The sequence below is a fragment of the Sinocyclocheilus grahami genome, unplaced genomic scaffold, assembly GCF_001515645.1.
Source record: "Sinocyclocheilus grahami isolate Dianchi unplaced genomic scaffold, SAMN03320097.WGS_v1.1 scaffold28.1, whole genome shotgun sequence".
Classification (NCBI taxonomy): Eukaryota; Metazoa; Chordata; class Actinopteri; order Cypriniformes; family Cyprinidae; genus Sinocyclocheilus; species Sinocyclocheilus grahami.
This window is the reverse complement of record NW_015505207.1, coordinates 1,083,191-1,099,104: the sequence shown is the minus strand read 5'-3', so window position 1 is coordinate 1,099,104 and position 15,914 is coordinate 1,083,191. Positions and strand designations below refer to the sequence as shown.

At 36.1% G+C, this 15,914-nt stretch overlaps 2 protein-coding genes across 2 annotated transcripts in view; one reads left to right on the top strand and one right to left on the bottom strand.

Annotated features, from left to right (window-relative positions):
- Positions 1 to 279: 279 nt before the first annotated feature.
- On the bottom strand, positions 280 to 2,842 carry LOC107569411 (COMM domain-containing protein 6). Its single transcript, XM_016255509.1, has 7 exons — positions 2,656 to 2,842; positions 1,974 to 2,032; positions 1,748 to 1,813; positions 1,587 to 1,663; positions 1,015 to 1,183; positions 772 to 924; positions 280 to 685 (listed from the first exon to the last, which is right to left on the bottom strand). The coding sequence occupies exons 1-7, from the start codon at positions 2,678 to 2,680 to the stop codon at positions 635 to 637; spliced, it is 600 nt and encodes a 199-aa protein (XP_016110995.1). The 5' UTR covers positions 2,681 to 2,842; the 3' UTR covers positions 280 to 634.
- Positions 2,843 to 3,497: 655 nt separating this feature from the next.
- LOC107569945 (MORC family CW-type zinc finger protein 3-like) overlaps positions 3,498 to 15,914 on the top strand; it is a 17,467-nt gene continuing 5,050 nt past the window's right edge. Inside the window, exons 1-12 of the mRNA XM_016256122.1 lie at positions 3,498 to 3,620; positions 4,847 to 4,919; positions 6,388 to 6,520; positions 7,903 to 8,126; positions 8,409 to 8,565; positions 8,678 to 8,825; positions 8,973 to 9,104; positions 9,308 to 9,427; positions 9,575 to 9,672; positions 12,368 to 12,466; positions 12,552 to 12,680; positions 13,635 to 14,808. Coding sequence (XP_016111608.1) covers positions 3,582 to 3,620; positions 4,847 to 4,919; positions 6,388 to 6,520; positions 7,903 to 8,126; positions 8,409 to 8,565; positions 8,678 to 8,825; positions 8,973 to 9,104; positions 9,308 to 9,427; positions 9,575 to 9,672; positions 12,368 to 12,466; positions 12,552 to 12,680; positions 13,635 to 14,808 — 2,526 coding nt within the window. The 5' untranslated portion in view covers positions 3,498 to 3,581. The remainder of the gene's footprint in view (positions 3,621 to 4,846; positions 4,920 to 6,387; positions 6,521 to 7,902; positions 8,127 to 8,408; positions 8,566 to 8,677; positions 8,826 to 8,972; positions 9,105 to 9,307; positions 9,428 to 9,574; positions 9,673 to 12,367; positions 12,467 to 12,551; positions 12,681 to 13,634; positions 14,809 to 15,914) is intronic.

Below are 15,914 nucleotides of genomic sequence, written 5' to 3'. Positions count from 1 at the left end.
TAAAAAAATAAAAAGGCAAAGGCCAGACACTACAAAAAAAAAACAAAAACAGGATGACCTGATTTTTGTAGTGTCTGGCTTCTGCCTTTTTAATTAAAAAAAATCTAATCTACTGAATTTTGGACTAAACCAAATCCAACATCATCCCTACTGTTAAGCATTGTGATTACTGTTTATCAGGTGCAACAAATTCAAAAGGACTATAAACAAAATACAAAATATTGATTGAGTAAATATTTTTATTAATGAAAAAGTGTATTCCACTCTAAAGAAATTCATGTGCTTGAGCATCTCGTGTTACTTGTTATTTGAAAGTGGAAAAATCAATTAGAAGTGGGGCACTGAAGACAATTATGAAGATCAATAATAATGACAAATGGAAATGTATGATGATCCACAGAGGGGAAAAAAACAAGAAATCTGACATTTTCTAACATAATACCATTATTTATTATGATAAAGTAAGAATTTTAACCTTGTAGCTACTGTAACAGTAGAATAAAAACAAAAGCTCAGTGCAAAATTCAACAAATTTACATTGTTAAACTGTTAAATACTGCACTTGTATGCAAATATTTGGTCATAGACAAAATGGTTCATAATCACTGCTGTAAAAATCACATGCAGAAAAACATTAAACCGTCTCTAAAACAGAGGCCATTTCCTTGAACTGCCTGTAGAAGTTCTGAGGGACAAAATAACAGAAAGAGAACGATTAATTGCAGCAGTTCAGACAGTTAAATGAAATTAGAAAACTGCATTCTTCCATACCTGAAACTGCTGAACTGTCATCTCAAAGGATTTATATGACATCTCTCCTGATGTGTCAGCAATTTTCATCAGAACACAGATGAACGGGGAGTTAAGGGATCGGCAGGTATCTGAGCTCACTGCCATTCCAAGCTTCCACTGGATATCTACAAGCTAAGAGTGAAGAAGCTTTGATATCAACAACCTGCCAGAGAACAGTGGTTAAGCGACGTTTACACTGTAAGCAAGAATCATATGACACACCTGTCCAATACTAGCCATTGTCAGGACCTCCTGCTGTGCATGTAGAAGAGCACCATGTTCAGTCCAAAGCTGGTGCACCAACTGTAGAGTTGATTTGGACCATTTACTGCTGCATTCAGTCAATTTACTGACCAAGACATCCGCACTGAGATTGCTCTTTGCAGCTAACCTGAATAAATAAACATTTTTCATAAAATCAAATGCAAAAGACACATATCAAACAGGACAAACTGACAGGCTCCATGAGTATGAGATGTGTATGCAAAGGGGATTTGAAAAAAGCCTTTTTAACTCCCAAACATATACATAAATGACATTCTGTACTTAGAAAGATAATACTGTACCTAAAATAGTATGTCATCAGTTTTATAATATCTTGAACAGCTTTCTGATCGAGGTTTATCCCAACTCTTTGAAATTTCTGTTAGGGAAATGAAAGCATTGCAAAGACATAAAAAAGCAGGTACATGCATAGTATGAGATGTGTATGCAAAGGGGATTTGAAAAAAGCCTTTTTAATTCCCAAACATATACATAAATGACATTCTGTACTTAGAAAGATAATACTGTACCTAAAATAGTATGTCATCAGTTTTATAATATCTTGAACAGCTTTCTGATCGAGGTTTATCCCAACTCTTTGAAATTTCTGTTAGGGAAATGAAAGCATTGCAAAGACATAAAAAAGCTTAATTTCTAGTATATTAACAGGGATGTAGATTTGTGAACTTACATCACCGGTTTCAATCAAATCTACTGCTCTATTCTGATCCTGAAGATGAACCAGGATTGACTGAAGCTGGAAAATGAAAAGACGAGTGTCAGAACAGTCAATACAACACTTAAAAATAGTACATTCACTAAATAACTACTATGATAATATGTCAATTTTTAAGCACAAACTTGTAATGATTTTCTTCCCATGGTACATGGCCAGACCATGTAATGACACATCTTACCGTTTCTGCAAACAAGTCTATGGGGAGTTTTTCGATTTTTCCGACCACACCATCCACACCTGCAATAATAAAAAAAAAAAGAACAAGAAAAAAATTAAAAATGTCACAGCTTATCAGAATTACATTATTTATTAATGGCAGGTCATATCGATGTATTATGTTCTGTGCAGAAAATCACCCAGTATTATACTGCATATGATTTCTATAAAAAGTACATATTAACATATCTATATAAGTTGCATTGTTTCTTTTTTATTTTATTTTATCGAAATGTATATATTGAGCTCAAAATGAACTTTGAAGGACTGAGGAAGAGTTCAAATAAACAGATCATAGATTTAATTTATGAATTTATGTTTTATTTATTTTACTTATTTTAGTGCCAGTACACCGACACAAATGAATGACTTTGACAATAAACATTATTTATATAAAATATAATAAAACAAAGAATCAGTTGTAGAACCAGATGTGAAACCAGCGGCTGTAATGGAACATAACACTTTGGAAGTTGTTAGTCATTTTTATGACCACTAGATGGCCGCAGAATAAACCGTTTCGAGAAGCTTCGAGTAATAAACCTTTTTCCGATACAATTGTGTTGAAAGCTTCGCTGGTTCAGAACGCTTCACTTCGCCATCACTACTGCATTTGCAAGAAAACAGTAACAAATTCTACTCACCAGCTGACAGATCCAAACCTAACATCTTCGACAACTATCGCAATATTTACTATAAGACTGCTGCATTCACCATATGTTAAAAGCGAGTCTTTAAATGCGAGACTGTTTTGAAAGCATCGATCAATTAGTTTAGTCCAGTACTGTTTGTAATATCTACTTCTGTTCAAGCACAGACCGGAAGTGATAGATCTCATTCAGATTTCCTTTCAAAATAATAGTACGACAGTCGGTTGGTGTTGTGAAGAAATAATTCAGAAAAATTAAAAGAAATATCTGAACAAAACAAGTGTACAAAAAAGGTTATCCAAGGTGCATCTTGGATATCCAAAGTAAATTCTCAATTAATCCATCCATATTTTTAATTTATGTGAATGTCAATGAAAAAGAATGAACCTATGTCCGGAATAATAAAAAGGAGAAATCTAGTTTAAAGTGCAAGTGTCCAGTCCCCATCTTATCTAATGTAATCTCACAAAATGCCATTGAGTAAAGTCTGCTTTCTTTGTTTGACATCTTCAATACTCATGAGTTAAACTTCATCTTTAAAAAAAAAAAATCAAAAAGTCTCAAAAAGCAATTTTTAAAAATCCTATATTTATTAGTCATAAATATCAAGAGTTACTTCATTTGACATGATGTGTGCTTTTTCATTAAAAAAGGACAAAATGTCCTTTTAAAAAAAATAACTGAAAGACTAATATATAGCTAAAGGGATAATACATGAAATAAATGCAAATATAATTATTATGTTATAATTATATTGTGGATATTGTCAAATTATGAATATGAATTCAATGTATATAATGTCTGAGCTCTTATTTTGAAAATACTGTCTGTCAGCCCAAAGACTATGGCCGGTCCTCCCGGATGTCGCAGTCATGTGTCTCTAGAAGTTTTGTATCGTCGCGGGGTTGTTCATATCAAGGATGGCTGTGCAAACGGAGAGAGGAATCCCGCTCAGTGCGGTATGAATATTTAATACATTTCTTTGTCCGACATGTGTAATTAACGCGTGGTGGGAAGCACCGTGCTAATAGAAATGTAATGACTCATCCTGGTGGTGGTTGAGGAGAGACCCCCACATGATTGTAAAGTGCTTTGGGTGTACAGCAATACACAATAAAGCGGTGACGTATATGTTCGTCGTCCTATCAGAAAAGCTCAAAATCTGATATTATTTTCAGTTTCGTTTCTATGCCAAAGTGAAATGCCTAATCCAGCATAAATCCAGTTCCAATTTAAAGACGCGACGCGACGCTCGCGTGTCTTTAAACTTTTTACGTTAATAGTCCACCAGCCCCTTTAGTGTGGTCTGTAGCTCACCCTTAAAAGTAGCTGAGAAACAGCGGCTCCATAATGAAATGATAAACTAACATTTTTCAAACTTTGTATTTCCATAGTCCAGTACATTATCTGTCAGACCCCGGTGCCAGTTATAACTCTTTAAATAGACCATTTTAAAGGACTTTGTGTCCCAGGTGATTTTCAGATGAGATATTACTTTGATGCAGAGTTTAACTGTGCCATTTTATATTATGGATACATGACTTTGATATATTATACAAAAGAGAAGAAGCTATTCTTCAAACTTTCTGTTAAGTCCAGCAATCTTTACGTTCTGCATAAAAATCTTCTTTATGTTGTGAAAAAACACCCTTGAAAATCACCTTTCACTTTGTCAAAAGCCTGGCCCACCTTGGAAATCTGGTATTAGAATTGATAGTAAATAAAGTATAGATACTGATGATATGTACCTTATCAACACAAAAACTTCTAAGCTCATGGCGGGCCTCTCATAGAAGGTTTAATGCATCATCAGTAAAAATGTTCTTAATAAAAAATGTAAGTTTTTACTTCTGTCTATTTATGTGTTTTTTTTTTAAACAGTTTTGAACAAGACTCATTAAAATCTTATGATTTATGAAGTGTTTTAAGGAAAGTTCATGATTTCAAAAAATACCCTCATAATGAAATAAAACCTAGGTTCTTTTAAAACTCCAAACTAAAGAATTTTAAATCAAGCCAAAATGGATGACAAACAAATCATGTTTAAACCCACAAATTGATAATGTGAAGAAATAATTATGTCAGATGACCAGATCCACTGCTTTATAAAACAGTGCATAGTTTCATAAAATGTATTTTTAGTGTTTTACTTATAAAGTTTCCTGTGTCTTTGATCATTTTATAGCTTAATCCAAAGTTCCTTCACACCAACTCCACCAGCCACACCTGGCCCTTCAGTGCTATTGCAGAGCTGATAGGTGAGCGAAACTATCGGTATCTTCTGATATTGCTCATTGTGATAATATGTGTTTAGCAGTTTGGAACAATGGATGTGTGCCCTCAAGGGTTAGATTACTATGAACTTGTAACCTAGTTTCCCCACGTAAACATATCACTGCCTATATTGGCAATACTTGATGACATTTTGTACTGTGTGTAATGAATTATGAGAGTAATTTTATTGCATCTGATGTATTGCTTAAAGGGGTCATATGATATTATTTTGTGTATTTGGTGTAATGAAATGTGTTTATGCGGTTTAAGGTTAAAAAAACACATTATTTTCCACATACTGTACGTTATTGTTTCTCCTCTATGCCCCGCCTTTCTGAAACGCGTCGATTTTTATAAAGCTCATCGTTCTGAAAAGCAAGGTGTGCTGTGATTGGCCAGCTATCCAGTGCGTTGTGATTGGCCGAATACCTTAAGCGTGTGACGGAAATGTTACGCCCCTCACCATATTGTGATGATGCCCTGTCAGGCCGGAGCTATGATTCAAAAACATGAAAACCCATTATAAACAAGGCATTCGTTGCATCCAGTTGGGACATAATTATGGATTACAATGACTTACAGTCCTCCATAAAATGTGCTGGACACATCCGAATATTTGGGTTGACGTGTTCTGGAACAGTGTTGTAAATACAACTTAACCACTGATTTCTAGTCGTGTCCATTTTTGGAACAAAGTAGTTTCCCTTTCACAACGATACAAACAGCGTCACACACGGCGGGCTAGAATGAGCAGAGGCCGGGTTGAGTGAGCAGTGGCAGGCGAGCTTGAGAACGGCGCGGTCGGCGCATTCGACGAAGGAGCATCCGGAGGGCTTGCGGCAACCACATGTGACAACCCCAGGCTGGACTCCGCTTCGTCCACGGTGAAAGCCAATCCGGCGATCGACAGCGCAAAGTTGTTGTATTTCCTCAGCAACCAGCACGGATCAGCTCCAGGCATGACGGATCAGCTCCAAACAAAGTAGTTTCGCTTTCACAACGAATCACACAGTGCCTTCACGACATGGCGGCGGCAACAACAATACTACAGCGAGAATAAAAGTTACGCTTTCTTTCTTTGCGTGAACATTTGGGCGGCGTTATGCAAATCTTCCCACATAGTGATGTAGATATGTGGGGGCGTGTTAGAACGAGCCGTTTTAGGTAGGCGTGGTTGACTCTTAACTTTTATAAAGAATATCTCTTTGGATTTGAGACTTTAGTCTTTGCAACTTTACAGATCTTCTTTATGCACCAAGAGCTTGTAACACTCCAAAGAGAAAGGAAAAATTGAAATCGCATCATATGACCCCTTTAAAGACAGCTAGCCAGGGGCAAGTATGGAAATAACAGACTAATTATGTTTCATTAGTGTTCAGCGCTACCTCAGTAAAGAGCCACTCAAAGTCTAATAAATATGCATAATCTGATAATATATATTTTCTACCTTAGACAATGCTTACGACCCAGATGTGAGTGCCAAACAGTTTTGGATTGATAGGACGGCAATCAGAGGTCAAGACTGTCTAATTTTCATGGATAATGGAGCAGGAATGAATTACGATAAGATGTACAAAATGCTCAGGTGGGTGAGAACACAAACCAATGTTGACTAACATACATTTGGGTTACATAATCCTTAATAAATCATTCTAAAATGCTGTTAAGTTTTGGTACTTAAAGGGTTAGTTCACCCAAAAATAAAAAACCTGTCATTAATTACTCACCCTCATGTTGTTCCAAACCCGTAAGACCTTCATTCACCTTCGGAACACAAATTAAGATATTTTTGATTAAATCTAAGAGCTCTCTGACCCTCCGTAGACAGCAATGCAACTGCAATGTTCCCAGGTCCAGAAATGTAGCAAGGACATCGGTAAAACAGTCCATGTGACATCAGGGGTTCAACCGTAATTTTACGAAGCTACGAGAACACTTTTTGTGCGCAAAGAAAACAATAATAACATAATTTATTCAACAATTATTTACCTTTAGAGTTACCGTCTTCCGTCATTTTGGAGAGTACCCCAGAACGTAATCAACGTAATCAGCGTTGTTTACGTTCGGTAGACAGTGCGTGCATGCTGCACATAAACAATGCTGATTACGTTGATTACGTTCTGGGGTACTCAGTTGCGGTTGCATTGCTGTCTATGGAGGGTCAGAGAGCTCTCAGATTTGATCAAAAATATCTTAATTTGTGTTCCGAAGATGAACGAAGGTCTTAATGGGTTTGGAACGACATGAGGGTGAGTAATTAATGACAGAATTTTCATTTTTGAGTGAACTAACCCTTTAAGAGCCCTTTCTTATTATAATAGTTCATTGTTTACGAAGTGTGGAAACAGTGTATTTTCTCAGGATTCTTTGATGAATAGAAAGTTTGAAGAACAGCATTTATTTAAAAAAGAAGGCTTTTGTAACACTCTAAATGTCTTTTTTTGTGGAAACAGTGTATTTTCTCAGGATTCTTTGATGAATAGAAAGTTTGAAGAACAGCATTTATTTAAAAAAGAAAAAGAAGGCTTTTGTAACACTCTAAATGTCTTTTTTTGTATATATATACACTTACCATTGCTCAGTAAGATTTTAAAACATTTTTCGGTCTCTTGCTGCATTTATTTAATAAAAAATACAGTAAAACCTGTAATATTGTGAAATAATATTAAAATTCCTTCAGAAATCATTGTAATATGCTAATATGGTGCTCAAGAAACATTTCCCATTATCAGTGTTGAAAACAGTTGCTTCTTAGTATTTTTGTTGGAACTGTAAATAATATTTTAGGATTCTTTGATGAAAAAAAGTTCAAAAGAGTAGCATTTATTTGAAATAGATTTTTTTCTTTGTATCATAGTAATGTTTTAACTCACTTTGATCAAGTTAGGGCATCCTTGCTGAATAAAAGTATTAATTTCTTTTTTTAAAGTTTTACTATATAACATACTGTGTTCCTCTGCCTCTCAGTTTTGGCTTCAGTGACAAGGAGACTATAAACGGCCATGTCCCTGTGGGCCTCTACGGCAATGGATTCAAGTCTGGTTCCATGCGCTTAGGAAAGGACACCATTGTGTTTTCCAAGAATGGAGAGTCCATGTGTGTGGGCCTTCTGTCCCAGACGTATCTTCGGGAGATGCATGTGGAGAATGTCATTGTACCCATTGTCTCATTCAAACGCATCGGACAGTCATATATCCTTACCTTCTTAATAAGCAAAGACAAGAGTAGGCTTAAATGAATGGACTACATAGGATATAATAGAATATTTGGCATGATATAAGAGATGAAGAGGGTATGAGAGAGATATTACATATATTAAGAGTCCAGTGACTAATTTCTGTATGCATTTGATTGTAAGCTCTTATAGTCGAGTGAGTTTCAATAATAAGTTGTATAAGTTGTTTTTAGGTAAGAGTTTCAGCATATATTTATATTCTCGATTTGATGTCTGTATCCTTGACCTTTCCTCTCACTCCGACCTGAGTCACAACACGCGGCAAGTCTTCAAGATATCCTGCGCTACTCTCTGTTCCAGACGGAGGCGGAGCTTCTCTGTGAGCTCAATGCCATCAATGCACACTATGACACAGAGTCCACAGGAACACGAATCATCATCTGGAACCTCCGCAAGTGAGAATCAAAAGATCTGCTGATATTGTAGATCAGGGCCATTCTCTTGAGCTACCAGGCCTAGGAATGGATAGATTAAATGTTTCAGGAAATGTTTTTTTTTCTGCTACAGAACATCCACAGATAAATCTGAGTTTGACTTTGACACAGACCGCTATGACATCCAGATTCCATCTGAAGTATATGAGAGTGAAAAGGAGAAATACAAGCAACCGTCTCACTCATTTCAGTCAAGCCCAGAGAGTGACTTCTCCCTGCAGGTGAGTACTTCACACTCCTATGCTGAGAAGGTCTAACACATTGCAGTCTACATATTGTATTACCGTTGTCTACTTCATTATGCATTACAGTTCACAGAGCATAACAGTAATACTGTATGTGTCTGTATTCATGTTTTCTTTTTGTAGGCATACTGTAGTATCCTATACTTGAAGCCCAGAATGCAGATTATCATTCGTGGACAGAAAGTGAAAACCCAACTGATCTCTAAAAGCCTGGCAAACATTGTCAAGGATAAATACAAACCCAACTTTCTAAATGTATCCAACCAATCATATAGGTGCAAGATGTGATTTCCTGTTTCCCAAAGAAAACCTTATACATCATAACTATTTGAAATGTAGTTATTGGAAAAATAGGTGTTAACTTGAATTTGTTTTTTGAACATGAAAGCAACTTGACAAACCCACTCATTGAATACATACATTACATAGTGAGCTTTCCTTAAGTCTTTTCTTCTCAGAGAGAAAGCATACCCATCATATTTGGCTACAACACAAAGAGCAAAGACCATTATGGAGTCATGATGTACCATAAAAACAGGCTCATCAAAGCCTATGAACGTGTTGGATGTCAAACCAAGGTAATTATTTACATTTTTTATATAATTTTGTGTGCCTAACCACCCCCTTTGCCACGTACTTTAGTGTGACAAAGTAATGTTTTATAGTTTTTTATTTTTGCTACTTGGAGTATCTGAATGCAATTTCAATCTTGATTTTGCAATTAGGCAAATGAAAAAGGAGTGGGAGTCATTGCAGTGATTGAGTGCAACTTCCTTAAGCCAACACACAACAAGCAGGACTTTGACTACACAGAAGAGTACAGGTGAGAGTAATAATGTACAGGTGGATTGAAATTTTAGTTTAGAACCATTTAAGTGTAAGTTTACAATTATTGTTTTCTGTTAGTACAGGGGCGTCATACTCAGCTTCTAGAGAGCCACTGTCCTGCTCCAGAGAGTTTAGCTCCAACCCTAATTAAACACACCTGATCCAGCTAAACAAAGTCTTTAGTAATGCTAGACTGTGTCCGAAATCACTCCCTATACCCTAAAATAGGGCACTATTTAAGGGAATGGTCATTAGTAGGGGTGTCCGAAACCATAGTGGATGTTATTGAGTGCCCTTATTCAATCCCATATTGCACCGTAATAAGGATTGTACAACCAATGTACACTCAATGGCTAGAGAATAGCCATAATGCACTGTGAGGGTTGGGCCGAATGAATACCTGTGTCTCGCCAGAAGATGGTGTATGCAGCTAAATCATCCATCCATCCACTTTTCAAACAGCTTGTCCAATGTGGGTACTGTGTAATATCAAACAGGTATAACATTTCTTTTTAATTGATTGTTAAACGGTGTTTTTACATGCTCGTTTCCATGACAGAGTTCAAAATAATAATAATAATACATCTTATTTATAGGTGCCTTTTGTGACACTAATATATACCTTACATGCAAATAAAACATGGAAAACAATTAACAAGCAACAATAAAATTCTAAGCCAGCATTAAAATCTTTACATCATCACAAGACATATAAAAAATCACCGGTATGCCTGCTTAAAAAGATGTGTTTTCAAACAAAATTTAAAAATAGGGAGAGAGTCACTATTACGAATGTCCTGTGGAAGCAAGTTCCACAGATGAGGAGCAGCATAGCTAAAAGTTCAAGATCCCATAGAAGCCAAATGCATCTGAGGAAGAACTAAAGAGAATGTAGCAGAGGATCTAAGAGTTTGAGAGTGAGTATATGTTGAAAGTAGTTCAGATAAGAAAGAAGGAGCCAGGTTAACCTATGTAATGCCTTATAAACAAGAAGCTAAATTTTGAATTCTGTGTTCTGTTTAACAGGAAGTTTTTGAAGAACAGGAAATATGTGTTCCATAGTAGGAGTTCTAGTAATTATTTGTGCATCTGAATTTTGTACTAACTGTAACTTGTGTAAAAGTTTAAGAGGGAGACCGTAAAACAGAGCATTGCAATAGTCAATACGTGAAGTGACAAGAGCGTGAAACATAATGACAGTGCTCCTTGTTGAGAGTGCTGAGCAGAGGTGATTAATGTTACTTATGTGATAATAAGCCGTCCGAGTAACCTTGTTAATATGTGCTTCAAAAGATTAAAAGTATTGAAAGATTAAAATTAAAAGTATTGCTTCAAAAGATTAAAATAAGTATTGTTGAGGAGAACATCCAATCTCTTAACCTGCATTGAAAGAGCTATTGTAAATACATTGATGCACATAGAGAAATATTTCTGTTTTACTACTGTAAAGTTTAAGAAAATTAATTGAAAACCAAGCTTTAACTTCAGACAAACCGTTAAAAAGAGAGGATGAAGGAAGTTCGGAAGTAGGTTTTGAGGATAAATAGAGCTTGGAGTCATTGGCGCAACAGTGAAAATGCATAGCATATTTCCTAAAAATGCTTCCAAGTGTCAGTAAATAAATGATAAATAACAAAGGGCCCGGAACTGATCCCTGTGGGACACCTGTAGTAATACGTGTTGACTTACATTTAAACTGGTCTAGTTGAACAAATTGAGTATGACCAGAGAGATGAATCAGAAATCAAGAGGAATGAATATAGATATTGTCCTGAGTCAGACCCTACCAATAAGTCATTAGAAATTTTGACAGGGCAGTCTCGGTACTATGATAGGAACAAAAACCTGATTGAAATTGTTTGTATAGGTTATTCACTGAGAGATGATCATGAGCCGCAACAACGTTTTCCAGAATTTTTGATAAAAATGTCAAATTGGAGATAAATCTTTTCATTACTACTGGAGCTGCCAGTGTGCTTAGTTTCAAAAGATTATTATTGAAACTATTAAGATTAAGATTACCAAGCACAAACTATGCAAAAGTGACTGCACCTCCAGTGCACTCACTGTCCGAATTCTCTTACTCATCTCAGAGAGAAACACTCAGTGTCTTGAATTCGCTCACTCGTTTTCATTCACTTTTTCAACTGGGCTATATTAGTGGACTAATGTGGGGAATAGTGAATGAGGGTGTAAGGGGTGATTTTGAGCACAGCCCTAGAAACGTCCAAATAGGTGTGTTGCAGTTGGTTGGAGCTAAACTGTGCAGGAAAGTGGCCCTCCAGGAGCTGAGTTTGACACGTGTGTTAGTACATATAGAACTGTCTGGAACGTATACATACTATATATGGTCAAATACATTATATAAATTCTGATGTTAACTGTATAACAAATATTTGCATTTAAATTGTTTTGACTAATTATGAATATCTTATTTTGTGAGCACATTTGCAATTCAGCGTTTGGTTTTTGATGAGGCAGGCAGGGTTACAATCAATTCAGGTAATTACAAGAATTGCCCAAACCCTTGTTAAGTTCTGTTCTCATACTGGACTGTTGAACTAAATGAACAAGCTCTTTTCTATTTGAGTTAATAACTCATTTAACAAGTTTTCAGGAGCAAATTTTGTTTTCTAAAACAAAAAATCAATAATATAGCAGTCTAAGCTGCTTATTATTTGTCCACACAGGAAAACCATGAACACTTTGGGTGTGAAACTGGAAGAGTATTGGAAAGCAATCTGCCATAAGAAGGGATTAAACACTACAGTACCTATGGAGGATATCCCGTTAGTATACACTCACATGCAACTTCAAAACATTTAATTTCTTTCTTTTTCCATGTATAACCCTTGTTCTTTGTTTAACATAAAGGAAGCGTCCTGATCAGAACTGGGTTCAGTGTGATTATTGTCTGAAATGGAGGAAACTTCCAGATGGCATTGACATGAATAAGCTCCCTGAAAAATGGTTCTGTCGATTAAATCCAGACCCCCAGTTCAGGTTTGTTTAATCTGACTTTTCATTGTTTAGCTTGTAAAATGATTTACCTCCAGCAGGATTCAAGAAAAAGGAGAATAGGTCCTAGGATAATTATAGAAGTAGTGACTTTTAACCTACAGTTAAAGCAGTTGTAAGCTGTTAAGAAGAGATACCATTGAAATGGATGTTCTGAGAAATCACATGTCTCTGTGACAGCCCAAGGCTCAGTAAAAAGGGAAGATGAAGTCTGGTGACTGTGGGTACATGCTGTGAAATTGGTATGACAAAAATGTACCATGCGCTAATTATCTTAACTGTCTGTTAAGAACAAAACAATAAAAAAGCAAAACAGTTTCTTTTACAAATGACTTGCAATTTTATTTTTCATCCACCAATATGGATCGACAATATGGATGTAATATCTTATTATCATTAATATTTAATTTGCACTGGAATGGTCTCTGTGACATCTCACGGGATCTGAGCAAAAAGTCTCACAATTTATTTCCAGAACATGATGCATGATGGGATACGCTTAGCCTCGAATATCGCATTGAAGCAGTGTTGATTTAGTGTACGTTAAGGGCACTGTGCTTTAGCGTTTCTAACTTTTTTTTTTACTTACTTCCTGTTATGTGCACACACTCTCAGGTGGCCAAAACCACAAGTGTGGGTATTTGGACAGGCCCTGTGTCCTTTTAATGATTGCTGAATTGAGCACAGAAGAAAAAATTATCAAAATCATCAGTAACCTTTTGTTTTATAGCTAGGCAAAAATATATGGTACTTGCTATTTTTAGTTGGTGATGTTTTTAGAAGTGGATGTTATCATTTTAGAGAATATTTACTAGTCAAATAAGAGATTGAATTGCTAACTTTTAGGAATGCACTTAGACTTTTTAACATCATGAAATGTTTTGTTTCAAGACCTTTGAAATGATAACCATTACTTAATCATCATAATTTCTTCTACAGAACAAAAAGAAGTCTTGGTTTATCCCAGAGCCAAACTCTAAAAAGAGCAAGAACATTACATGACTGCTGTAGCATCACACCAGCAGGTAGTCCATCAACATCCGCAGCTACATCAGATGTCATAACCTCACCTTTGGAGATCGCAGATGATGATGGTAATGAAGTTGATGAAAACAATGTCGAGAGCAGTGACTACGATGATGTTGTTATTGATGAAACCCACAGCACGCCAAGACCCAAACCCTTTGACCTTTCTAAGGTGAAGATGGAAAAAAAGACCAGCGAAGATGCACCAGGATTATATATGGACTGTAGTGATCAAGCTTCCATGGAAACTGAAAACACCGGAAAGGAAACAATGGAGGCATCGACTTCCAGTGGCCAAACAAGCATAACAACCCAAACAGAGCGTTTCATTGTCAAGGCGGAGAAAGACGAGCAGATAAGAAAGGAAGAAGGTGAGATCAAGAAGGAAGAGACTGAGAATGATGCGAGAAGGATGGAACAGAGTGCTACTAAGGTGGAAAGCAGGAAAAGTAACAATACAGAAATCCCCATGGAGATAGAGAGATGTAGTAGCGTAAAAGTTTTCAGACCAAATCTTGAAGAAATAGAGGAGATACCTAAGGAGAATAAGATCAGTTTTGAACAACATGCAAAGTCATATGTAGAAAACCAGGAAGGTATGACATCAACTTCCAAAGCCTCACTTTTTTCTGACATAGAAATAGACATTATGCCAACACGTGAAGCACAGAAGCAACAGGATAACCTGCTAGATCTTCTAGAGGCCACAGCCCAGGAGAGAGATGAATTCAGAGAGCAAGCTCAGGAGAAAGAAATCAAACTTTTAAATCTCACCATAAAGAAGGATTGCAGCCATCAGAGCATCCAGACAGATCCATCAGAGGAACAGCACTATAAGACTCTCTACTTGCAGGCCACCCAGTCCATCAACGAGCTTATGCAAGAGAGGGATGAGCTAAAAGTGAAACAGGAGGTGTTGTTGCAAAGCAAAGCTGAAAAAGAGGCACAGGATGAGGCTAAGAATGAGGAACACTCATCAACAACGAGCATTTTTGAAAATGTAGATGATGAAATGGCTCTTCAAGTGGACTTTCTTCTAAGAGAGCTGGACAATCGCAACACTGAATGCAATGAACTGAGAATTAAGGTGAGAAACTGGTAGTTTTGACTCTCTAAATTCTTGTAACTAAAAAGAAATGACAGTAGTCTCTGCTGAAAAGACCAGCATGAATTTTTGAGCCAGCTTAGTACAATTTTGATTCTGTTAAAGGTTAGTTCACCCAAAAAAATTCTGTCATCATTCCAAATCTATATGACTTGAATTAAAATTATGTTTATAAACCATATATAATTAATTACGTTGCTTAAACAATTAAAAACAAAACAGCATCATGTATGTATGTACAGTTTAATACAAAGGACCGAAAACCAATCACAAAGAGTACTTCCTTCATTTAAAAATATGAGATGCAGTGGGATGCAGAAAAACTGCCATAAAGTCTTGAGACATGTTTTTTAAAAGTTGAACTTACATTAATTTTACATGGCTTTCTAATAGGGGTGTGACGGTTCGCAAAATTCATGGTTCGGTACGTTTTCGATAAGGGGGGGGGATAATTGCTTACGTCACAATGTTGGAAATATTTCTGTTTTAAACCATGAAGGTGAGCCAATGGATATCACACAAGCAACATGCAAACTTTGCGCAAGAGTTATGCCGGTAAACGTCCTAATCTCAGTCAATGCAGAAAGTGAAAGTAAAAACAGAATGACGGAGTAATGACAGAGCTTTCGGCATCTGCACCACATATTCTCTCAGAGATGATGAGAGACGAATCTACTTCTACATATGCTGATAACAGTATATAGATAACTGATTTTATTTATTCCTTTTATATTTCTCTTGTGGCCTGTACATAGTAAAAAACAAAATAAGAAACACATTTTGTGTTAAACTGGTTGCTTTTGAAAGTCAGTGCTTGAAATAAAGCTTTTATTGATGACTGCCGTGTTAATATTTTTCTAATTATAGGCATCAGAGGAACAGAATATAATATTATATTATATTGTATAATAGACCTGTTTTAAAATACCTTTTTTTACAACATGGTAATTGAGGAGTAAATAGCCTATTTTGTTATCCTCGCAATGCCTTAGTTATGTGGTAATATTGCGGAGCAAATTAATTGTAATTTAAATTTAATAATAAAAGTAACTTCATAATAATAATTGGTAGGGATGTAACAATTCACT

Excerpts from the sequence above, each read along its gene's own strand:
- LOC107569411 (XM_016255509.1), bottom strand. The coding sequence starts at position 2,680 with ATGTTAGGTTTGGATCTGTCAGCTG. Across the intron at positions 2,033-2,655 it reads AGGTTTGGATCTGTCAGCTG|GTGTGGATGGTGTGGTCGGA; the intron begins GTGAGTAGAATT and ends TTATTATTGCAG. Across the intron at positions 1,814-1,973 it reads TAGACTTGTTTGCAGAAACG|CTTCAGTCAATCCTGGTTCA; the intron begins GTAAGATGTGTC and ends TTCATTTTCCAG.